Source organism: Agelaius phoeniceus, chromosome 14 (genome assembly GCF_051311805.1).
Source record: "Agelaius phoeniceus isolate bAgePho1 chromosome 14, bAgePho1.hap1, whole genome shotgun sequence".
Lineage (NCBI taxonomy): Eukaryota > Metazoa > Chordata > Aves > Passeriformes > Icteridae > Agelaius > Agelaius phoeniceus.
The window spans coordinates 8,934,554-8,959,872 of record NC_135278.1 but is presented as its reverse complement, the minus strand read 5'-3'; the positions used below and the strand labels follow the sequence as shown (position 1 = coordinate 8,959,872).

General features: G+C 46.5%; 1 protein-coding gene across 1 annotated transcript; it reads left to right on the top strand.

Annotated features, from left to right (window-relative positions):
• The first annotated feature begins 2,486 nt into the window (after window positions 1-2,486).
• On the top strand, window positions 2,487-24,118 carry RNF128 (ring finger protein 128). Its single transcript, XM_054641628.2, has 7 exons — window positions 2,487-3,019; window positions 12,804-13,051; window positions 16,950-17,021; window positions 17,592-17,674; window positions 20,230-20,326; window positions 21,129-21,306; window positions 22,696-24,118. The coding sequence occupies exons 1-7, from the start codon at window positions 2,581-2,583 to the stop codon at window positions 22,830-22,832; spliced, it is 1,254 nt and encodes a 417-aa protein (XP_054497603.2). The 5' UTR covers window positions 2,487-2,580; the 3' UTR covers window positions 22,833-24,118.
• Window positions 24,119-25,319: the final 1,201 nt, after the last annotated feature.

Here is a 25,319-nt window from a genome sequence, read left to right as displayed (position 1 = left end):
AATAGGTACAACTGGCATGTGGGTTTTAAAACATATCAGCTCTGCTGGGATTTCCAGCCTCCTGACCCACTCCTCACTGGCCCAGAGGAGTCACTGGCCAGGCTGGGATGCACAGGGACTGCTGGCCCCTTGCAGCTGCTTCCCTGCCAAGCCAAGCAGGGTGGTTGAGCTTCCCCTCAATCACCACCCTTCCTTCCAGCACCAATCCTTGTCAGGGCTGCTCTCAATGCATTCTTCACATTTCTTAATTTGTGCTTTTTAATCATATGATGTACTGTAATGCATGCATGCATGTGTTATAGACTGTGACTAAGCCTTATGCTCAAAATCCCCAGATCTGTAGGAAATTTTGTATTCTGAGAAGGTTCCAACCTTTGGCTTTGGTTCAGTTTTGTCTGGGTGAAAATGCTAGAGCTAAACATCCTTAAAGTTTTGTAGGCATTTGAGTCTGAGCAGATTGGCTGCTGTTGAGTGCATAAAGCTTGGTTGTATTTTCAGAGGTGTGTTAAGTTTTTCTTTGCCCCTACATGGAACAGGTTTCAAAACAAAAGCACGTTTCTCTGATTGCTCATGGATTTACTTCTCATTATAGCTGGAGCTATTGCTGTTGAAATAAGTTGTCTACTTAGATGTGGAAGGGGAAAATGAAGGTTTGTTTAGGTTAGGACAAAAGTGTTCACTTAGTAAGCAATATTTATCTTGAGCAAATTGCTTCATCTGCTCTTCATTACTTGCTCTGCATGCTGCTACTGCAGCAGCAAAACCAAACCAATGTCCTTGTGCTACTGAGCTGCCAAAAGCTGCCAAAAGCTGTAGCTGCTGTGCTGGCAGGTAGATGCTGGTGCAGGGGTTGGTTTTGGAGCACCTGTGGCTGGCAGGGGGAGTGGGCTGGTTCTGAAGCCCCTGTCCCAGGGAGGATTCAAACCTGAGCTGGGTTTGGCCGTGTAATGCTCTGTGTGCTGCTCTGAGCACAGGGGAGGGAAAGGCAATGGGCACCACAGGCAGAGGACACATTCCTGGTTATCAGTCACACAGGCTCAGAATCTGCCCAAAGCCTGGGGTAAAAACTGAGTGATGCTGACTCGGATGAGAAAGGGTTGAACTCTGTTTACACTAGTTTTGTTGGTGCTTGCATAGGCAGCAGCTGATCCTGGGCCATGTAATCACTGCCCAGGAATATTCCTTTCTCAGTGATGGGCTTCTCACCCAGAGCTCCAGCCTGTGCATGGTGCTGTGGCTGTTTGGGATGTGTTTGAGAGGCTCCTGGGGCTGGGGGCGATTCCCGCAGGGCAGCTGATAGGAGGCAAGGCCTCTCAGTCAAAAGAGTGGCTCTCTGGAGAAGAGGAGCTTGAAATGTTCTTTCTCATGTTATTTTCCTTTGTTAATTCCCTGGCAGGACTCTACAGCATTTCACACTCGTGGTTGCAATGACTCTGCCAGCACTGATTGCACTGCCTGGTGCAGGACACCCATGCAAAAGTGTGTAAGTGCTGGAGCAAGGGACTGGTGCATGCAAAGTGGCTGCCCCAAAAATAACAGCAGGGCCCTGGAGAAACAGGACTTTTTGTTGTGAGTTCCATAGATCAAATAATAATTAATGATGCAAACACAACTAATATATGAGTAGAAAAAGGGTTTGCTGGTTGAAGTGGCAGGTTTGTAGCATCTGTCAAGTGATCGGGACAGCAATGGCCAGTCCAGTGAGGGAGCAGTGCTACCCAGTATTTTGTAAGACAACAAACCTCAGTCAGGATGGACCCCGTGCTGCTGAGTGTTCAGCAAACATGAATTCAGCTGTTGGAGGCAGGCTCACGGCTGAGCACCTTGTGCTGGTGTCACTGTGTCTCCGGGCTGCTCTGGAGTGCCAGGATCAGGAGATCGGCATCTCCCGGAGTCCCCTGCCCGCCCCCGTGCTCTGTCCCTGCGGGCACTGGGGCGGGCCGGGGGAGGAGGCCGCTGTGCCGGGGCCGCATGCTCCGTGATGGAGGAGGTGAGCCACCCTCCCTGGGGCACCCGGGGATCACCCATCCCCCGACAGGTGATGTCAGGAGGAGCCATCACTTTTGAGAGGTGGCCCGGGCGGGTGACCCTCCGCATCCCCTCGGGAGAAACGCGGGTTGGTGGCGCACTGCGCCCGGGAGTACACAGCGAGGGGGATGCCCGGATGCGCACCCCGCAGCACCGCAGCGCTCGGGGGTCCGCACTCCCCGGGCAGTGGTGGGGGCCCGTTCCCGGCGGGGTCCCCGCGGCGGCGGGCGGTGCGGTGCGCGGTGCGGTGCGGTGTGCCATGCGGTGCGATGGTGCGTGGGGCCGTGCGGTGTGGTGCGGTGCCGTGCAGTGTGGTGCGGTGCGATGGTGCGTGGTGCCGTGCAGTGCCGTGCGGTGTGCGGTGCGGTGCAGTGTTACGCGGTGCCGTGCGGTGCCGTGCGGTGCGCTGGTGCGGGGATACGGTGCGCTGGTGCGCTGGTGCGCGGTGCCGTGCGGGGCCGGGGGCGTGCCGCGGCGAGGGCGGCCCCGCTCCTCCCCCGGCGGCCGCGGCGCGGCTTTAGGCGGCGGGCGGCCGGGCTGGGCCGTGCTGGGATGCCGTCGGGGGCCGCGCTGCTGGCGCTGGCCGCGTTGCTTTGCGCCGTCCCGCCGCCCGGTCCCCGCGGGGCGGCGGCGGCAGCGGCGTGGACCGCCTGGCTGAACGTGTCGTGGGAGAACGGCGTGGACCGCAACCGGAGCGGCTGGGAGGCGGGCGAGAGCGGCCTGTACGGGCTGGACTCGCCGCTGCAGCCGGCCGAGGGGCTGCTGGTGCTGCCCGACAGCCCCGACGCCTTCAATGCCTGCAGCGCGCTCACCAACTTCAGCGGGGCCCCCCCGGCCGGCGGCTCCCCGCGCTGGCTCGCCCTCATCGAGCGCGGCGGCGGCTGCTCCTTCGCCGACAAGATCCGCCGGGCCGCCGAGCGCGGCGCCGCCGCCGCCGTCATCTACAACTACCGCGGCACCGGCAACGAGGTGCTGCCCATGTCCCACCACGGTGAGCGCCGGGGAGCGGCGGGGGGCTCGCAGACAGGGGGGTCCCCGCGCTGGGAGCGGCCCCTTCCCTCCCTCGGGGGCTGCGGGAGCGGGGCCCGGCCCGGCCGCACATCCGCGGCTCCTCGGTGGCAGCCGGGAATGTCGCTGCCTCCCCGCACCACTGGAGTTTCTGCCTGGACTGGCCAGTGCTGTTTCAGGCGCTGATGATGTTGTTTTTTCTCCGATTAATGAGTAACTGTGTCCCAAATCTCTGGCTGCTGCTGGGGCTGAGGACGAGTGGGCTCGGGCCGGGCCGGGCCCTGGGTTTCTGGCCCGAGCCTGTAGAGGTGATGGATGCGGAGGTTTTTAATGCCTGTTGAGACTGTGGAGTTGATTGGGGCTGTAAAGTAGGCTGGGTTTCCACGCTCAGGTGCTGTTTCTCCCTATGCCCTGCACACTAACGAGCTCAGGCATAAGCGAAGTACGAGACTCTTCTGTAGGTAACTTTGCAGCAGCAAAATGCCTCTTCTAATGCAAGTAGCTGAAGGTCTTTAAAGGTTGTTTTCCAGTTTGAACAGGCTGATAACAGAGCTCCTCTTCTCTTGCTATACAAAGTCTCCTACTTAGTGGAAGGTTTTTCCTGACCTGCCTGTCTTTTAAATGAAGAGTGAGATTTGGCTGTGTTTTAGGCTAATGTTACCTAAGGAACAGACCTAGGCTGAAAGCTGTGTAAATGCCTTCTGGTGCCCTGTGTGTGACAGGATGAGTGACTTTGGTGGCTCTGTTGGACAGACATGCACTCTTGTGGGTGTGTTGGAGTTCTGTCAAGTGACACTGCTTTGGGAAGCCCCATCTTCTGGAGAGAAACTGAACCATGAAAATGAATACTGCATCTTAAAGCTCTGAGTGGTTTGAAAAATAATTATATCCCTGCAGCAACCCTCTTTGAAGGTTTGGAGAGGATTTCTGTTAGCAGTGGAGGCAAGTGTTCTGGTGAGACAAGAAAACAGTAGCTGCCTCTGGAGGTCTGCTGTCTTAATGAACTTGCAATCTTAAAGAGCTGTAGGACTGTTGCTACTCTGCTTTAAGAATTCAAAACATACAGTCTGGATAGGCTCTGGCCTTTCTGAGGCAAGGCTTTCTTATGTAATCAAATCATCAGCTGACAAATGCTATTGAGATCTGACTATTGCTGGGCGAGTTCCTCCTGCTGAACTGACAGAGCCTCCCTGCCCTGAGCCCTGTTCTGTGTGCCTGCCTAATCCTGCAGCTCTTGGAGGAGCTCCCTTGGCACTGCTGGCCTGGCTAGGTCACTGCTGAACCTGTTCTTGAGGGGAAGGACCATGTGCTCCTGCCCCTCCTCCATGCTGGCTGCTGGAGACTTACAGCATCTTAACCTTGCTGGGAGCTGCCTCTCGACATGAGCCAGGGGCTCCTGGCAGGGTTTGCTCCAAGAGGAGCTCCCTCCTTTCCTGTGCTGTCCTTAAGCTTTTGCTGAGGCATTTATGTCAGAGTGGCTCTAACTGTCCTGATTATCCTGCATGATGGCATGGATACTCGAGGGCATGTTGAAACTTCCCAGCTGAACTGCAGACAAATAGGACAAGGACTCCTTGGAGAAGACAGCTTCTGTCAAACCACTTATTTAATCTGCCTGACTCCTCCTTGCCACGCCATAGCACAATTGTTAGGCTAAGCTTGGGCTAAGCTTGTTGCTGCTGTTGCTTTTACTGCTTGTCTTTGTTTTAGTCCCTCACTTTCTTTCCTGTTCCACCCTCCTTTTTGTTATTCTCTGGACGTGAGTTCTTTTTCCATCCTTGTGTCTGTCTGCAAGTCCCTGCCCTTGGCTCTTCCTGCAGTGCTGCTCTTCCTCCTGCTTACGGGGCTTTGGTGACAGCTGTGCCTGGGCCAGCCCTGCCTCCTGTCCCTGCTGGGGGCTCTCTGGTCAAACTGGACAAACACTGCAGGCTTTGAACACAGCACAGCCAGGATGGAGCTGGCTGCAAGGCATCAGTCTCGTTCTGTTTGCCAGGTGCAGGGTATCCCCTGTGCAGTGCTGATGAGCTCAGCCTACAGCACTGCCCCTCAAACTCAGGAGGTCAGAGCAGGTCACTGTGCCCTTTGCTGAGCTGTGCTTTGGGATGGCTCCCCTCTCCTGGCCTCCTTGGTGGCACTGGGTGCTCTGACTCTCCTGGAGCCAGGGGGAAGGTGGCCATGCCCATTAAAGAATGGGCTTTGTGCAACCACACCTCCCACCGTGTCTGCAGTGGCTGTAGCTGTGCTGGTGGTGACTTTGCAGTCTGGGTTTCCTACTTGGCTGCATTTCTGCTCTGACTGGGGCCATATGCCATCAAGAGAAACCAAGCAAGGCCAGATGCTTCCTCCAAGCTGAGGCAGTGGGAAGTAGCAGGAGATGGCTTTGCTGGGGTGGGGGGGAGTTAAACCAGCAGTATCTAGTGCTCTCCTCTCACCTGTGGGGCATGGAGCTGTCATCTGCTTGGCAGGGAAGGAAGATCTCTGTGGGTGGGCTCTGTATGGCACAATACACTTTTCTTTAAAGAACTTTGGTAGCAACAAAACACGCAATTATTAACAGAAGCTTATCTAAAAGTGTAGTGTGCCTTTTTCTGGGGCCTTCAGACTTGGCTTTTGAAGCAACTTTCTTGTTTAGAGACTTAAATGGGCCTGTTTTTGCAGCAGTGTTTGTCCTAGTCATCCTGCTTCCAGAGACTTTTTTTCTTATAATCATCATGTTTAGTCTGATGAATTCTTCATTGCATCAGTGCTCCATATAAACTTTTGGTGTGCCAACTTAAAAAAAAAAAAGAAACAACAAAAGCTACCCCAAAAAAGCAAACCACTCTGGCAATTAAAACAACAGAATGCAGTGAATAGCCAAATCAGATATGATCAAATCCTGCCTAATCATCTCTAACAGGTACAATGTGAAGAATTTAATGGAGTCCAAAGTAAAATTTACTTTGTGGTTTATAAGCACAAACCCATATCAATTAGCAAACTTGAGTTTTTAACTGTGCACATTTTAAGATGGTACCGCTCTGTGTCAGGCTGAGCAGGGTTTCAAAGTACAGTTCTGTGTGCTCATAATTGCACCTCTCTGTAATCTCTATTGACCTTCTGGAAAAGACATTTGATTGGAGAAAACCAGCAGCATGTGGGGAAAAAAGTGGAGGGCAAGAGTTGGTGTGTGTTAAAGGTGGACCTTACCTTAAGGTAGAACCAGGCTGTTGGGTGGCTTTGGCTTGAGGGCATGGTGGTGCCTGTGGGAAGCATTCTTTGCTGTTCAGTATTTCCTTGCAGCTGGGGAAGAAGGATTCTTTGCAGGTCAGAAAGCAGCTGTGGTAATTTTCTTTGGTTTCTGTGCTATGGTGTAACTCTAGACTGAGAAGCACATCACCTGCTCTGCAGAGGGCTTATTCTGGGGAAACACAACTCTGAATGGTTCTGCCTCAAGCAGTAACAGCGTGAATCAGGCTGACAAGGTCTGGTTCAAGTGCAAACATGCATCAGTGGGTGAAAGGGGAAGGAAAGGTTAAATGTGCAGCACTGCTACTTATTCTGCAGGAGTTTCACTGAGGTGAAGTCTTACCTTCATATGCTTAGAGAAAACAGTGCATGGCAGAAGAGTCTAGCTGTGCTCCACTGCTTTTTGTGAGGTATGATCTTCAGAAACAAGCTAAAACTTTGCCAAGGTATTGAAAGGCTGATGGGAGCTGTAGAACTGTTAAAGATTGAGTCAGAATTGTAATCCCAAGGCAGGCTGTGCTGAGACTTTGTAAGCCTTGAGAAAACAAATAGTGCACCTCTCTCTGCAGTGAGAGAAACTTGTGCTGAGAACATCTGAGGAGAGGAATGAGGATGGAGGATCTAATTAATGACACTTCCTCTCTCATGTTCCTTGGCTGTGGCCAGATGAGCCTCTGCAGATCATTAAGCCTTTCCTACAGCTCCTTTTTGAGAAGGACCTTGCCTGCATCTGCTGTGCCTGGATGGTATTTGCAGTCTGTAGTGTCTGGAGTTTATAGTTCTTTGCATCTGAAAATAGCTTTTTGATGTGTATGTGCTGAGCTTTGTCTTTATGCACTCAAACTCAGTTTGGTTCTCCTGGCTGCCTGGTTCAGAATAAATTAATGCCACAGCTGTAGTGGCATTCAGATAAGCCATTGTAGCAGGTGGGTCTGGCTGGTGACCCTGATCCCCCACCTCAGGGGATGTGGGGTGTGACAGTGACTGGGGCTGCCCCCAGCACAGCAGTCTGTGAGCAAACAGGAGGGGCATTGAGAGACTGGATGAGACAAACTGGTGCTATTGACAGCTTCTGATCCCTGCTCTTTGTCTTTATGATATAATTTAGGTACCTCTTTGCCATGGAAAACTGTAGGGTAGGCATCATCCCTCAGGTAGCCTGGAATAGGTCTGTGAAGTGCCCTTGCACTTTGGGTTTACTGAGCTGCTGAAATGTGAAGGGATGAATTAAAATCCTCAGTGACAGCTGTGGTAGCAGAGGCTTCATTGTGAGGGACATCATGTTACTAAAACAATGACAGTGCTTGTTTGCCTCCAGCCTTGAGTGTGCTGGTGAGCACACAGCAGTCAGCTCAGCACAGCTCCCCACTGTGTCCACTGTGACCTGTCATCTCTTCACAGACAGATGCTTTCTGGCTGAGACTGTGCCATTTACATCATTTTACCATTAGCTTTCTCAAACTCCCTTCTTCCCAGTGAACACTGAGCTGCCAAATGAGTGGTGAGCTCATTCTCATTCAGAGAGGGTGAGCAATGTATTTACTAAACCAAAACTGCTGAAAACTGGTGAGTAAAGTCACCAAAGAATTTTCATTAGAATTTTGCTTGCTCTTTCTCCAGGAGGTTTTAAATGCTGTTTGCTAGATTGAAAGGTGGTGCTTCAGTCCTGCAGGTGCCACTGACCAAGCAGCATGTGAAGAGAATTGTCCTACAAGATCTCATTCATTTCTGTGCCCTTGAAAAGTGTTACTGTCCTGGCTGCTGTTTTAGAGGATGATTTCATGTTGTAAGTGTTCTAAGATTTAGGGGACAGGAGCATTTATGCTACACTTTGAGGCTCAAAAGGGGCAGGGGCGGGGGGGGGAGAAAAAAAGGGTTGGTAATGTTGGATTCATTTGACAAATAATAACAGTATTTAAACTGAATAGAGTGCAGGTTGGTGTCCACCTCCAGTATTCCACTGTGGTGCTATTCAGGGAGGCCTGGACAGGCTGGAGAGCTGGGCAGAGAAGAACTAATGAAGTTTAGGAGCTGTCTGCACCTGGGGAGGAATACCCCATCCAGGCTGGGGCTGATCTGCTGGAAAGCAGCTCTGTGAAGAACTCCCACATGCCCTGGTGGACTCCTGTCCATGACCAGCAGTGTGTTCTTGTGGATCCTGGGTGCATTGGGAAGAGGTGAGGGACGTGGTCCTGCCCCTCTGCTTTGCCCTGGTGAGGCCTCATGTGGGGTTCTGTGTGCAGTTCTGGCCTCCTGGGTTCAAGACAGACATGGAACACCTGCAGTGAGTCCAGAGAAGGCCTGTGAAGATGATGAGGGACTGGAGCATCTGTCATACAACCAAAGGTTGGGTGAGCTGGGCCTGTTCAGGCTGGAGGTGAGAAGACTGAGAGGGGACCTCATCAGGGCACACGAATGTGTTAAGGGTGGGTGTCAGGAAGATGGGACCAGAATCTTCAGTGGTGTCCAGAGCAAGACAAGGGACAGTGGGCACAAACTGAAACACAGAAAGTTCCATCTGAATAGGAGGAAAAACTTCTTTAGTGTGAAGGTGACTGAGCACTGGAACAGACTGCCCAGAGAGGTTGTGGAGTCTCCCTCATGGAGATATTGCAATCCTGTCTGGATGTGATCCTGTGCAGCCTGCTCTGGGTGAGCCTGCTTTGGCAGGGCACTGAGCTAGGTGATCTCCAGAGGCACCTCCCCACCCCAGCCATTCCATGATTTTGTGTGAATTTTGCTTGCCCCTGTCTGTGGAAAGGCTTCTGTGTTTAGGAGGAAGAGATCAGACATAGTGCCTTATGTCAAGTAAAGCAAGCTGAAAGTAGACTTAATTAAGCTTAGGTAATAGTGTGAGGGAAAAGGCAGCCCAGTCAAGCAGTTTAGATCATTAGGGGCTGTAGCTTTAAATGACTGCAAAATAACCTGAATGTAAATGATTCTTTTATCTTGGTGCCAGGTAATGTTTGTGCAGAACATGCAAAGCAGGGGAAGAAGGAACAAGCCGACAACATCAGCTTATCCAGTCTTATATTGCACTCTCTTGAACTGTGAGTTCAATCACCTTCCCCTCCTGCAAAGGGGAGAGCTTATCACAGGGCAATGAAGGTGTTTCCTCTGCCAGTGTCTGGGATGGAGGATGACTCTGGGCATGGGCACATTCCTGATGAGATTTTGCCTTGTTCCTGTGGATGACAGCAATCAGCACTTTATTTTTTTATCCACACTGTACCGTGGATGACAGCAGAGCTGGCCTGCAGGGTCTGGTTTCAGTGTCTGAGGCCAGGGAGAGCCCTCATGTCCCAGAGTGGGGAGTGCTGCTGACACTTGATGGCTTTTCTGTGCAGTGCTGGCCTGTGATCTGAGGTGAATTATGTAAGGCTGGCAATGCCAGCTCAGCCTGTGTACACTGCTAGTTTATTTTTCCTCCTACAGTAACAGATAGCAGTGAGCTTGTACCAGCCTGTTTGATAACCACCAGAAATCCTGTTTCTTACTATTCAAGTACAGTGAGATAAGCAGTGTTCAAGACACAGTACTTTTGTTTTTTCTGAACATGGAAGATAGGCTATCAGATATTCCTCTTACCTGCCTGAGGAGCCAGGTGTGCCAAACTGGTACGAAATGGTTGCAGTGTAAACTGACAGTGCCTTTCATGTTACAGAACAGGAGATAGCTTGATCTCCTAATGCCTTTTTTGCTGATGGAGGGGTTGGAGGGGTGCCAGGGGAATACCTCTAGCTCCTTTGGCATAAGGCACAACTATTACTGCTCTGTGCTGCACGGACCATATCTTGTAGATAAAAACAATGATCCAGGTACCAAGGCTGGAGTTGTGTTTGATCTCCTGAAAGAACCTTCAGATAGCATTTCTGCTCTGGTGCTGTGGTTAAGGAGAACCTGTTAATTCTTTGAGAATTCAAACTCCAAAGTCTGCACTTCTCTTTTTTTTTTTTCTTTCTTTCAAAATATATGAAACATTCAAAATCAAAAGTAATTTCTTCCATTCTGCTTTTTCTGAGTGGGTGGCTTATGTGGTTGCCAGCTGGGTTGTTGAAATGGATTGATGATCCCACCAGCAGCAAGGATGGAGTGGGGGTGTTCCCAAGTGGAGTGCTGGGAACACTGGGGTGAGCTGTGCTGGTCCTGGGAGAAGCAGCGTGGCCATAAGTGCAAAGGCACTGTTTGCACAAGGTGCTCTCTGGAAAGAGTGCAGGAATACTGGTAAAACTGTAGGCACTTAATTTCAGTCTGATTAAAGATGAGGCAAAACTTCAGACTCTGAGAAAGCTGGGGGGAAAAAAATGATGGGATCCAAAATGTTGTAGGCTGTGTTGGCATGCTAGCTTCTTCCTTGTTCTGGTTTTAGCAGCTGGCAATAGAATGCATACTTTTGGTTGCATCTTGCTTTGCCACCTAAGACACCCCTCTAGTACCTTGTTTCCTGCCTGAGGCCAAGCCCTGTCAGGACCTCTGTCTGGGCTGGTGGTCTCAAGGCCACCATAACATGTTTCAGTTCCTGTCACAATGGGACCCAGGCAGCAGCTCAGGATGTATTGGGTGGGGGTGATCCTCTTGCTTTTGTATGGAAGCACAGAAGTTGTCACAAACGTGTGCTGATGGAAATGGCCTCTCACTGCTGCCCTTGTGCCAGTGTCAGGGCCACCAGCTGGCCACTCACATGTGTTCATCTAAAGCAGAGCTGAAATTGCAGCAGGAATCTCTGGGGTTGGCAAGAGTCAGTGAGGACTGAAGCTGTCATCTGGTGGCATCCTTGTGAGCTATGGAGTCTGAAACAAATGGAATAGGTTTCCTTCTTTAAGGGTAAAACTTTTTCACAAAGGATGGCTTAGTAGCTGGAATGGTTTTGCAGGCTGATGGTGACATTTCATTAATAGAAATTGCTATTCTGTGTCTTGTGTTGTGCATGTTTGGTTGCAAAATAGATTTACTGTGAGACATGCAGAAATATAGGGGAATAGGGTTTTTTTTTGCTTTTTTTTGACAGGCTTTTTATTTTCTCATTGTTGCAGCCTGTTCTTCCACACTTTCTTCCATGCTTATGAAAGAAAGTCTCAGTTTCTGACTTCTTTGCTTGCTGCTAACACCTGACTCCAGCTCATTTTATTTGTGACCTATAAGCCCTAGTTCATCCTTAAGAGTAGTTGCAGTCTGGGAGACTTATTTTTTTCTCTTCTCTGTGTGATGTTGTCTTTACGAGGAGCTTTCTGAATAAAATATGAGTTTTGTCCCACTGAGGAAAATTGCTTGCTGTGTTGGATCACAAGCATTATGTGAACAAGCTGGAAAACTAATAAACACTTCTCCAAAGCCAGCCTTTGTGGTTTAACACCAATCCAAGGGGTTTTTGGTAGCTGAAAATTGAATAACTTTCAGCAGAGGGAAATAACTTGAGTAACTCAGCAGAGGCAAAAACAATTGGTCTTCCCATTAAAGAGTGTTTGGCCGGGGGGTTAGCTAAAAATAGCACTTTGTTCACAGTCTTTATTCTTCTCCATGCAATGTTTATTATGAATGTTTTGCAGGTGATGGTTTAATGCAGTGAGACTCCTGATTAGCTGGTCTCAAATCTGCTTTTCTTGTATTTAGTTTAGGGAGAGCAGTGATCATTTACTCATCTCCCTTTTTTTCCCCTCTTAAGAGCTTTTCTGTTATATTGGGACTTTCTAATGTTTCTGCAAATGGTATCAAGTGTCCTCAAGCCCTTGCATGTCACTGAAAGGAAACCAGTTTGCTCTGGTCTGTGCTTGACTGGAGTTGCTTGAAATTTCTTCCTACCATAAACACCTTGGTTCCTTTGACTTGTTGTGGTGTTCAATTAAGCCAATAAAACCTGTTGTTAAAATCAGGATGGCATTTGGCATCTTGCCCCCAACTGTTTGAAAGTGGAGCACATCTCCCTTCATATTTACTTCCCTCCAAATCTGCAGTAGAAACTCATAAAAACACTTGGACTTCACAGTGTAATTTCCCTCAATAATTTCTCTATTGCTGCTGAAAATACAGAAGTGAAGGGTGATCTATGTCTTTGATTGCTCAGTGGCTGGGGAAGTGCTGAAAAGTACTGTCAAATTTAGAAAAGAGGTGCTAAGAAGCAGCAGGAGGGAGTTGGATCCATTACAGGAAGCAAGCCCTACACAGATATCACAATCCCCAGTGACCTTACTCTGTAGAGGATTTATTTTCAACTTCATGTAGTTCAAAGGCATGTTAAAATGTAAATCTCCAAAGTGTTGTGTCTAAAATAGGACAGTCTGTGTCCTATATAGAAGTGAGGAATGCTGTGGAGAGGAATGAGTCCTAAACATGGTTCACTTATGCCTCTCATAGGTAATGGCACACACTTTCAGCTGGACAAGCACACAGTGGTGACACTTGTTCCATTGGTTCATATTGAATCTATAAATACTATTTAGAAACCTCCCTCAGCCATTTCTTTAGCACTTGAAGCAGGACATCTAAGACAATGCCTCTGATACAACAGCTGGGAACTGAGCATGGCTTCCCCTTCTTTGCAGGTGCTGAAAAGATTGTAGCAATTATGATTGGCAACCTGAAGGGCATGGAGATCCTGCGCCGGATCCAGAGCGGCCTGAGAGTCACCATGGTCATCGAAGTGGGCAAAAAGCGCAGCCTCTCCATGAACATCTTCACCATCCTCTTCATCTCTGTGTCCTTCTTTGTTGTGGCAGCAGCAACTGTGGGCTGCTATGTCTCTTACTCTGCTCGGAGACTCATTATGGCAAGGGCTCAGTCCAGGGAGCAGGTGAGTTTGTGCTGTTGTTTCTTTATATCCCCATCCCTCCATGGTGTGGAACTTGAGGTTTGCAAGTTTTGGTTAAGCACCAAAATTACTGAATTTGTTTGATCTTTAAAATGCTAGGGGATACATCTTTGTGCAGCTTAAAACTTTCCTAAAGAACAGCCAAGAGTAAACTGCAGGGAGAAAAGTTGATTGTGCTGAGCTAACTGTGTTTCCTACAAATATTCCCTGAACTGCAGTGTAGTGCTAATGCTGATGTAGTGGGGGCTGTGAGGGAGCTAAACTGCTTTTAGCTGAGCCTCATCCTTCCCACACAGCACTGCCTATGTGCTTGCCATAACAGGAGACACGACTGGAAGTGTGTCTGACTTTAGCTACAGGTTGGGAGGCTGCTGCTTGTTGAAAGCTGCTTTCTGACTGAAAGCTTTCTGAGAATTATGTGGCAGACTCAGGGTTGGAACTATTGGAAGTTGTCATCTGCCTGTGGGATGTAGCATTGCCACTCCTGGATAAAATGTGGAGTTATCTCTAAGCTGATGCTGTTCTCTTGCTGACATTTGTGGACAGAGATGCAGCCTCCTGCTGATGAATCCCCCTTCTTCAATACCCTGCCATCTACCTTAGTCTCACAGCTCTGTTTAACAATGCTAAATAAATCTGAGCAGGAAAATCTGGGTGCCCTATGCACTGTTCATTAAAGCAAATTCAAATGTTTCCTTCTTTGAAGGTAAAGAAACTGCAGATGTTATTAATGTCTCAGTGATAGCTGGTACTGGAAAAATCCAGTCTGCTTGGCTAGAAGTCTTGGGTTCCATGTGCACAAGGAGGTTGAAAAAATAGCATTGATAAATGACATGCCAGTTCCACATGATTTCAGCAGAACTGGAATCAAGGAGCCCCAAGAAGTGCTTTGTGGAGTATAAGAATACAAGAAACCTTCTCTGCTGTCAGGGTGTAAAAATATACTATTCTGTCAAAGGGAAACTCAAAGACAATCCAGAATTGTTTTCAATTGTTTTTATACCCTGACATCTCACACTGCCCTCACAGTGATTAGGTAAGTAAGGAATAACAAGAAAATGCTTGTTAGTTGAGGTGAACTAATAAAAGGTGATGCTGCCCTGTTAGCTGCTGACTGGATTTTTAGTGTAGCTCAGAGTTTGAGAGTTCTGAGTGCTTTGGCTCCAGGAAGTACTGAATATTAGTCAAACAACTTCCTGGCTTGTATGGCACATCTTGGTGGCTTTTCTGTCACCATTCAGCCCTTTGCTTGGACTTGAGTGAATATTGAGAAAAGCCAGTCATGTCAGCTTCTGATCCAAGTGAAAAAAGAAGTTTGGTAGCACAGCTGTCCTAACCTAACAGTTAAACCAGAGCAGTTCTTTCCTCTTGAGCAAGCTACACTGTGCAACCTGCTTGTTCCTTCTTGAATGCATCTTTTATTCTGGGCCTGAAATTCAAGTCTCCACCTCTGCAGTTTCTTCCTGCATTGGGAGGTCAGTAGCAGGAAGGTGGAGAATTGAGGGAAGTGTGGTAGTTGGCTTTCTACCTTTCTAGTCAGTGGAGTGCTGACAAATTCAGTTCTCAATATAGTAACCTTTCTTAATAGAGCAAAATGACCCATGATGTTATCTGTGGCCTGGTTTCTAATTTCAGCTCAAGTCTTTGCTTCCTTTGATTTCATAAAGATTAAATGTTGCAGCTGAGAAATTACCTAATTAATGGCTTTGGAGGAGGCAAATTGCTCAACTTTCCAACAATTCAGAACTGCTTCAGTGGCAATAGCTACCTGTGGGGAAGAACTTCCTTAGCTTACAGGAGAAAAGCAGGAGTTCCCAACCTCCTCAGAGCTGTCTGGTCTGCACTGCTATGGTTGTGCTCACAGCTGCCAGGAAGGCACCCTTATGCAGAAAGGGCTGGAGGTAAAATTGGCAGCTTTGAACAAGGAAGACCTAGGACTGAGTGACTCCAAACCTAATTGTCCCGTTTAGATACCTCACTACTTCTACCTGCCAGAGCCTGATAAGAGTTGGGACCTGACCTGTTTTGTGATATCTTGATTCTATTTCCTCAACTTAGCTTTTTTTCCTAGCTTTTTCTGTGTTGGGGATTTTATACTTCTAATACAATTCATGTTTCACATTATCCTGAAAAACCTGGCTTCACAAAATGCTTTGACATTCCAAGCTTGAGTATCCTGGTAGACTGTTCCACATAAAGCTTCTGCAACCTTTCTCCATCCCCTGGAGGGGTGTTCTGCTGTACTTGCCAAAATCACTGTTAAAGGTGACTTTGTCATTGATGCATTTAACGAGGAGCAATTAAACTGGTGCCCATGCAAAACTTAAAATATTGTTTCAAGTAAATTATTGACAGTGCAGCCAGTTGGGTCCTGTCTAATATGCTTGGCCTGACATAGATGTGTAGATGAGATATTGTCTGAGGGAGAACATTCCTAGAAAGTTTAGTTTTCAGTTAATAAACTGCAGTAGTGGTGACAGTGCTGGCCATGTTTGAGAAGTGCTTGTCTTGCTGCATTCCTGCTTAGTTGATGCTGCCACGTTTGCTGCTCAGACTTTTGGGGCCCTCAGCCAGCAGCAGTGTTGTGGCTGCTGCCCTGTGGCTGCAGCCTCAAACCTTGACAAGGGCAACATCATTTCAAAGTTAACCATAAGTGACATACAGAAACATATTGATGTATTCAGCAGAACTTCACAAACTTGCAAGAAAACCTCAGTAGTTCTTGTTTCTAAACAAATGTGCATGTCTGCATGCCTCACCTTTGGATTCTATGTGTCTCTTCCTTGATAGTTGTTAATAGCTGCTAGCTATTAAACTCCTAAAACCAATACTAATACAAATATAGCTCATTTTGTGCTAGGATATTTGACAGGTTCCCAGGGGGATGTATAAATCAACTTGTTTGCTATTAACTGCTTTAGCAGAAGGAATCTTGTGCAGACTTGAATGGCCAGTCCTTGCAAGATTGTTAGGTGTCAGCAACAGCCCTTGTCCCACTTGTCCTTCTGTACTTGTGCCACCAGTACTGCACTTGGAAAAATTTCATGTAACTGAGCTAAAATGCCTAAGGAGATGGAATGCTGGAAAGGCAACAGTGTGGGGCTCCTGCAGAGAGCAGTGGAATTAGAAAGAGGCTTTTTGGTTAGCTGCAAAACTTGAGTCTGGTCTGTCCCTGAGGTTAGTGTTGTGTTGGGGATGGCACTGTCAGAGCTGCCTGAAGTGCACCAGGTAGGGAGAGTACAGTCCCATTCTTGGAGTCAGGAGCACCACCAACCTGTGACCTTTACACAGAGCTTGGCTCCTGGGCTAATCCCAGGTACTGCAGTGACAGCTGGACAGCAACAGTTGCCTGGCAAGCTGTAAAGCAGTGGGAGCAGAGGAGTAGTTCAGGGTGTATGGTGCTAAGTGGGCTGATTGGTAAAGAATCTTTCACCTTTCATCAGAATGTTTGTGGCAGGAAGGTGTCCTAAAGTGAGTATAACATAAAACAGTTGATTGTTGAACTCTATGCTCAGTCTTCTGTACCAAGTCAGTTTGAAAGCTTCAGTTTCTTTTAGCTGGGTCTAATGTGATCAGGGTATTGTCTTTCATCTTCTCAAACTAAAAAACCCTTATAATTCCTGTGCTTTGTGAGAAGGTTAGCTACAACCAAAGCAGACATAAATGTGTGTCTGGTGTGTCATCCAGTCAGGAGCTGCATCAGTATGTCCCAAAACTCCATTTCACGTTGACTCCAAATCGTATGGTCATGCTTACTTGGCTTTTTCTGATAACATCTGGGTTTTTTAAACTGTTGCTTGCTTGCAGTAGGCACCTGGGTAAGTATTAGTAAATGAATAGTGAGGTGGCAGTGTCTGACCAGGACTGCTTTGTGTCACAGAGGCGGCTGAGGGCCAGGGCCAAGAAGGCCATTGAGCAGATGCAGCTGCGCACCCTGAAGGAAGGGGACAAGGTAGGACTGACCCTGTGACCCCCCTGCATTCAGCCCTGGCATGAAACCTGGGCAGCTCCCTGGTACTGGAGCAGGAGGCAGAAGCCTCTCTGAGCCTGTAACTCTTGGTGGCAGAGACAGTTCCTCTTTCAGACCGGGTCCTTTTCCAGGCCTCAAGACTTCTATTCAGTATAAACCAGTTTATTTTGTTAGCTGCTTGCTTGTAGTCTTGCTGATGTGAGAGGACCCAATTTACTGGCATGAAGGCTTAAACATAAACTAGAATCTAATCAGCTTCCCTAGCTCTTGTGACTAAAACTGGAGGCAGCAGTTTCTAAACCTCTACACTAGTGCCTCTAGTAATCCAATAACAGTTTCAGCTGGAATTCTAAACCATGGGTTTAAATTTTCAGTGCTTGTTTTGAAGTGTCAGCTTGACTCTGAGTAATCCACAAAGTGTGTTTATATAAGATTATATTTGGGAGCATTGTGGATGACTCTAGCTAGACCCCTTCATAAAGTAAATCTGACTGGAGTTCAGAGGAAGCTTTCCAAGTGTGTTAAAGCTGAAACTTCATTTCACTGTTTTAGGAAACTGGTCCAGATGGAGATTCCTGTGTTGTGTGCTTTGAGCAGTACAAGCCGAACGATGTCATGCGTGTTCTGACTTGCAAGTAAGTTGTCTTCCAAACTGGCCCTTTATCCAAAATTCTGCCATGTTTGTTAACAAACTTTCCTCAAGCTGTTGTACAGTGAGAATTCTTGAATATGTATCAAAACAATGTTTTGAACAACAGAAACAGTGTGAATACACAATTGTAGTGTGTCCCCATGGCCTGTGTTCGTCACCTCCCCTGTGAGTGGATTGACACACATAACTTGGCAGGCCACAGGGTCCCTCAGTGGGATGCCAGGACTTTTTAAAGATTTCTTCCTTTGCTGATGTATCAGAATGTTACCACTAACTTGTAGGTAATTGGCATAATGTTGCCCATTTCTTGTCCCTTATATTACTGTTTACTACGAGGGTTGTGTTTCTGCTAAATTTGTTAAAACATGCTGGCTTTTGTAGTTTAGAAGAAAACATTTCTATTCTTGTATGCATCCTCTGAAACAGAGACCAAAATAGAGCTGTAGCAGTTTATTTTTCTGCAATTCTCTCCTGTTGTACCTCACTGCTGTGCTGCTGTGGAAGCCAGTAGTGAAGCACTAAGGCTTTAATGTGATTGCTCCCAAGGTGAGCAGTGAAGCTGCCTCAGGGCTTAAGGAAACTTGTTCTGTGGGATTTCCGCCTGTGCCTGCTGACTCGAACTGCTCTGGCCAAGCTTCTAAAGTCAGAAGGCTGCCACATGAACTACCTGAATTGTGCAAAGGAGGAGGTGTCATGACCCTCAGGGAGGGTTACAGAAAGTACTTGTAAACATTTTGATGTAGGACAATGAAGTTCTGAAGAATAGAAGAATGGGTAGCTGGTGTTGTGTGCTGAGCAGTGCTGTCAAACACTGGCAAATCTCAGCTGCAGTTACCTGTGCACCAGGTTTCAGCTTTGCAAGGCTTTCTCTGCTCACAAGCAGTAGGACCTCTAAGCTCTTTTGGTAATACGAAGTTGGTCTGCTAAGGTATTATCAACCAACTCCCTTGATCTAATGCTTGATACTTTAAAAAACCCCAAAACTCAATAACCTTTCAGGCATGTATGTTAATGATAATCCAGTTGTTGTGTTTATGCTCATAGGTAGTTTTGTTTAGTAATGGACTAAGTGCCATGAGTACAGAAACTTGTAGACAGGCTCCAGACACTTTGCCTGATAGGAGACCTGACTTCTCATTATTTCCCTATAAACCCTGTTAGTCTTGGTATGAACCTGCAAACAAAACAAAGCATGACTTATTTGGGTAAGAGTGGAGTAATATCTTTTGATTGTGTTCTTTATACACGAATTTGCTGCATTTGCTCTGAGACTGCTTTTACATACATTTGTGATGTTTCCTTCCTCTGTGGCCCAAATGCAGTTCTCAGAGGCATGCTAGCTTAAAATGACTCATGGACTTGATAATCCTCACGAGTGGTGATATCTGCCAGTATCAACCATATTAAATTTTCCCTCATGTGAGAGACAAACTAATATTTACTCCAAGAACATGCTTGATTTTGGTGGTTGACCTCAACACCGAGACCCTACTTGCTGGAAGCATTTAACTCTATCTATAAAAGAACCAATCAAAGGAATGTTCCTATGAATCACATTGATGGTATCTGAGTCCCTGGGGTGTGGGTATTTGCCAAGGGCATTCTTGCCCAGAGAGTCAAACTGAAGGCATTTATAGTTGCAAAGGTTCACAAGTCCAGTATTAAGTTCAAGGACTTAAAATAGTCAAGCATTGAGAAAGTTTTAGATTTTATACCAAACGTAACGTGGGTGCAGCTGGAAGGAAGTGCCAGTGGTGTGAGCTGAATTGGAGAATCCTTGGATCCTGCTGGAGTGTGAGCTGCTGAGCACTGGATGTGTGATTTTGCTTATCTCATAATAGGGTTGATTAATACTGAGCAGTGCTTGTTTGCCTTGCTGTTTCTATTCTATTGCTGTTGAGGAAACAGGCAGATCACAGGATTTCAAGTCATCCTCCTGAATCTGTGGCCTAATTTAAACCCACTGTGGAATTGAGTGTCTTAATAGAAGCACACATTTGCATCTGTGATGGCTGAGCTATATTTACTTTGAGTGTACAGCCTGCCAAATATCCACTTGGAATACACAGTGGTTGCACAGACACAGTTAATGGGTGGGAGTACAGTTTATCTTGAGGACATAACTCTGTGAGATGGTTTGCCTATGTAATTACAACAGAAACAAATGCTATTTAGTTTACATCTGTCTGACAGAAGTTAACTTTAAAGCTAAGGCTGAGGTGTCCATAGTTTTATCATTTAAATTATCAGCTGGGAATGTATTGTACATGGTTTCAGAAAAACAGCTTTAGACTGTTCAGGTGTACCAAAAATGTTAATGCTGAATTATAGCAAGTTGTATTGGGGTACTAATAAGCACAAACCAGCTACAGGTTGAAAGATCAACTATCCATAACTTTCAGCTGAAACTTGTGGCAAAATAAGGTCATCCATTCTAGAAGGAATAAATTCTTGGTGTTCAAAAGGGTCCTTCATAGCTGGCACATGAGCAATCTTCCTAGAATGAAACCTAACCTGTTGGCTGCCTTCTTCCACCAGCCATGTCTTCCACAAGACCTGTATTGACCCCTGGCTTCTGGAACACGGGACGTGTCCTCTGTGCAAATGTGACATCCTCAAAGTGTTGGGTGTTGAGGTAAGCAGCAGCTTGCTGTGGTGGCAGCTGCCAGTCACAGTGTTACACTGGTGTTGTGGCCATTCCTTCAGCTTTTTCATTCTGCCTCTAGAGTGCAGGTGATAACACAGGTGTGCCATGTCTGTGACCAGATGCTGTAGGAATAATTGAGGTGTCCCTTTTAGGGAAGCCTGCAGCTGACCTGGTGAGTTGGTATCACCTAAAGGCTTGGGCAGAATGTCAGCTAGAGCTGACTCACACCTGATGGAAATATTGCTCTTAACTCCTGTGCTTGCAGCTAAGGGTGTTTCTCAAATCTTCAGGCAGACTCTGACAACTCATACTGTCCCTGAAACCAGCTTCTCTTAGTTGCTCACTACCTGGAGCCCTTCAAAAGTGAATGTGTTAGCAGGTATGACATTTCTGGAACTGCATGACTTCCTAGGATACATCAGGAGTTTGATGTGTTCTGTAATTGCTCATTGTTGCAAGTGCCAGAGGAAGATGCTGTTGCCAGTGCCTGATGCTGCCTGGACCAGTTAAACTGTGAGCCAGCGTTTGCCTGGGGGGCAGATCTGCCCTGAGAGTGGAAGGAAGCCTTTTCCTGATACTAGGTGAAAATGCAGAAGCTGTGTCTGAGCTTCCCACTCAATTAGGCAGTAACTGGATTTCCCCTCTGATAACAGCAGATCTTTTATTCCATTTCACATTTTTCCCTGTGCGTAAAAGTGCTCCGGACTCCCTCCTTGCAGGCATTGTTCTCTCAGAAAGATGCACCCTCTTCCAAGTTGTAATTTAACCATTTTCTCTTTTTTTCACATAGATGGATGTAGAACCACAGTCTGAGCCTGTGCAAGCCCCAGGATCCAGTGGCCAAAGACCTCTATCCACTGTCACTATAGTTAATGAAGAGGACAACCTTAGTGAAACAGCATCATCTGGATATGATTCTGTACAGGGACCAGATGAATCTGCTCAGGAGGCACAGGCACCATCAGAAGGTATGTCTGCTCTTTCATCTGCCTTCCTCTACATCATTTGCACTTGGCTGCTTAGGCTGTGAATTTGGGGGAGTTGCCTTCATAGCATCTCACAGGGCTTGAATACTTTGTTTTTCAGGGTTATCTTAATCTTCCCTTTTGTTTTAGCCCTTAGCTCTGACACTTGATCTTTGTTTTCAAATGAAACACAACCTTAATGTGAATTAAAAGCCAAAGTCTATGAAAGAATAGTTCAAAGTCAGACGCTTACTACTTCAAGAGCAAAGAGATTTTTCCAAAGATGTCCCTCGTCCCTTTGTGTCTTTGGAGATTTCATTTGGATGAGTGAGTTTTGTTTTGCTACTAGATCTGTCTGCTTTAAGTAGTTACTTACAAAAAACTTGTGGGGAGTCAGTCTTGCTCTAGCTTAGATGGTGCAAGATAGAGTAGACAGATCCTTCAATTGAATTTCAGATTTGCCGAGGCTGAGTCATCCTTGGCTTTAGAGGGTGTTAATTTGTGAAGAATATCAGATTTTCCAAATACTTTATCTTTTTGAACAAGAGCAAACAAATTGAAAATGTCTTTTTAGTGCTCAGCTTTACACACACATACACACATACTCAGTGTTGCTGTTGGCTTTAAAAATTGAAAGGTTGCAGGTAAACAAATGAAAGTAACTATCCCCTGAATTGTGGCCTGGCCTTAGGAAGGGGATGCTCCATTTCCCATGGGAAGCCTAGCTGATGGGAAAATTTGGGATTTGCTGCCTGTCTCCTGCAGGACATGTTGCTACAGCAATGGTGTGTGTTTGGGAGTGCCCTGTTGAAGCACCCCAGTAGGGAAGAGGACACTTCCTATGAGCTAAACATCAGAAGTTGAAATTGCATCCCTCTCAGCAGCTCAAGGCCTGCTGGGCCATTACATTACATGGGTCATTCTCATGTATTCTCACTTGAAGTGGGAAGGACACACAGGGACATCAGCCAGACAAGGTTATTCTGTAGGGAGAAAGCCTTCTCCAAATCAGCACAGGTCCCCCTCAGTTTATCCTGAGCCTGGTCTGTAGGAGTTGCTCTTGATGCCTGCCTTCAGCAGCCTTAGGATACAAGACCTGCTAATATCCTCCACGTTGGATTCTGTAGCTTTCTGTGGCTTATACACACAACTTCAGCTTGCTCAGCACTACTGAGCTGAGCAGGCATCTCCAGAAAGGACAGGCAGTGGCTCCCAAACTAACAAGGGGCAGCAGGAGAGAGGTAGTTGGAGCATGGTCTTGGATTTCCATCTCTGCAGGAAAATGCAGTTTTTTGAGCTTGTGCAAATCAAGTTTGCGTGGTTTGCTTTAGGATGGTAACACTTGGCTGCAGCACTTTTTAACTTGTCTTGGCTTGGTTTTCTTCTGGACAGATAACAACACACATCCTGTGAGTGAAGAACCCCAGCCCTCCACTGTGACTGTCCTTTCACATGGTGACAACCCAGGTTTTGAGGGAGATGAAACACAAGTTGGTGAAAGCAGAGTTGTGCATGAAGTCAGGTCCTAAGAGCATGCCCAGCCACGTGGTGCAAGCCTTCTGCAAGGAGCTGCCTACTGCCATTCCACATAAACCAAAAGTTGCAAGACTGTTGCAGAAAATACCGCATTGGCAATGTTTAGATAAATAGACCTGTCCAAATCGTAATTGTATGGTTTACCTTTCTTAAAACTGTATTTCCTACAGGAGTCTTTAGCACTCTCCAGATAAAGCTGTCTTAAATATAAAGAAAACCAGCAGATTTTAACTAAAACAAAAATTCCATCTTCAGCAAAGCTTCTCTACCATATTTGAGTCAAATGAGAAGATTTTTTATGTTTCCTAGTTGTCTCCACTGGGAATTGTTTTGAGTTGGGGTTTTTTGTTGTTTGTTATTTTCATTCAAGTGGATTTTCATTGTCAACAAATTTATTTTGATTGTTCTGCTACTTATTTATGAGACAGCTTTGTTTAAAGCAACATGGTATTTAATGTTTCAGTGCACTATTTTGATAGGAGAAAGTGCAAACTAATGCTTGTCAAACTGGATTTTGTCCACAGTGTCTTTGGTTCTCTAGTAACCAACTGATTCTCTACCTCTCAACTCCAGCCTGCCAACAACACATTCCTAAAGGGGAAGAAAAGAGAGCTGCAAGCTGACAGGCCAAATCTCACTTACTGTAAAGGGAACAACTGCAGGAACTTTTCAAACCTCGTTAGTTTGTCAGTCTGAAAGATCCTCAAGTGATTTGAGGAGCTGTGACCATCTCTAGCACCAGCAATGTGGCAGAGTCCTGGCTTTGTGGGAGTCTGGGATGACTTCAGGAAAGACTCAGCTGAAGATGAAAAGATAGTTCTTACAAAAGGATCTGCTGTGTTTTGCTCAGAAATGATGCAGTCTCTGAAAAATGCTGACTGTTGCTGTACATTGTCTTGCTCAAGTGCACAAGCTGCAGGGAGAGCTAATGTCCTGTGAGTGTAACAGAGGGCTGGAGAAGCTGTCTGTCCTCTGTGTGGAGTTGAGATGGGGTCAAGTAGGAACACTGGCTGCCTCAGTAGTAAGTGACTTGGCCTTGTCCAGGGAAGGTAACTAAGGACATCTTCTAAATGCACTTTATTTTTTTACCTCTGCATCTTTGACTAGTTTCTATTGTTTAGTAGGATTTTGTCTTAGAGCCTCAAATAAATAACTTAAGAATCTGGGGGGGAAAGCAATGCATTTTCGTAGCTATAGTACAAATGAAATGGTTGTAAATATTTCATAATTTGTATTGAATTTGAATATGAAAATGTAAATAAAGCACTATTTTTGATGATCCCGACTGACATAAAATATTATCAGTTCTCATGGAAGCAGATGCTGAATTTGCCCTGTCCCACAACCTTGAAACATATCCTTCCTTTGGGAGGCCAAAAAGAAGCAGTGTTTGCTCAAAGTAATTGGAATAGGGAGTGCTAGTTACGTGCAGGATGCTACTGTTACATGGATTGAAAGTGTGTTGAGATGCTGAAACCTAGTAGCTGTAAGGAAAATCCAGCCACCTTAGATGTGTTCAGTGAGCTGCTGAATTGTGCTTGTAGGCATGTTCAGCACAAGGCAGTCTGCCCTGTGAACTTCAGACCAGACTGGCTGCATCTCACTTTTCCTTTGTCAGGTTGCTCAGCATCCCTTCCTTACTCCAAAGTCTATGTTTGCTTTGAGGAAAAAACATTTAAAAGTTATTTCTTGTCCTTTGTTCTGTTCTGGCTGGTTTGGGAGCAGTTAAGTCTTGTATTTCCTTATAGCTCAGTTCCAAGTCTAGTCTAGAAAATACCAGTTGGCTCTGAGCTCCAGTTGCAAAGCTGACTGTAATCAGGCTCTACTCTGAAGCTGTCATTTGCTGTGATTGCCTTTTTATTCTACCTCTGAAGTGCAGAGCAGTGAAAGGAACAGCCAAGCAGTAAATAGGCAGCCTCTGATCACTTCATTCCATTTCCATTTAACAAAGTTGGTACAAATTTATTGTGGTGTGTAAGCCGCAATGTAGTAGAATCTTAGGAGGGTACAGACTCATGATGCCAGTTTTGTGTTCAATAGGAGCAAAATCTGATGTTCAAGGAAAACAAGGGAAGGGATTCAGATTAATTCAATACATTGAAAGGCACTTTTTGGGTTGCTTTGTCTATAGAATTCAAGCTTTACATTTACAGCCTTTTTAGAGTAACAAACTGCCTTTCCCCCAGTACTTGTATTTCTAAGGGTGAGGTGAATGCACAGCCCTTTCTCAAGGGATGCACCACTGGAGAACTGAGCAGAAGCTCCCATGGATGAACCTGTCATCTGTAGGATCAGATGAAGTCTATGTGATCTCTCTAGCCAGGCTTGCTTGCTCAGGGCACTTATGCTAATTTTCAGAGAGAGATTTATTTCAGAAGGAAATTTCCAGAGGGATTCTCATATCAAATGTGACCACTGCTAAAGGAACACATGCAGGGTCAGTACCTGAGCAGTGCGTGAGCTGCTGCAAGTCTGCCATG

Bases quoted from the DNA above. Each gene is read 5' to 3' on its own strand.
- RNF128 (XM_054641628.2), top strand. From the start codon at position 2,581: ATGCCGTCGGGGGCCGCGCTGCTGGCGCTGGCCGCGTTGCTTTGCGCC. The intron at 3,020-12,803 runs GTGAGCGCCGGG...CCTTCTTTGCAG, and splicing joins GCTGCCCATGTCCCACCACG to GTGCTGAAAAGATTGTAGCA. The intron at 20,327-21,128 runs GTAAGCAGCAGC...TTTTTCACATAG, and splicing joins TCAAAGTGTTGGGTGTTGAG to ATGGATGTAGAACCACAGTC.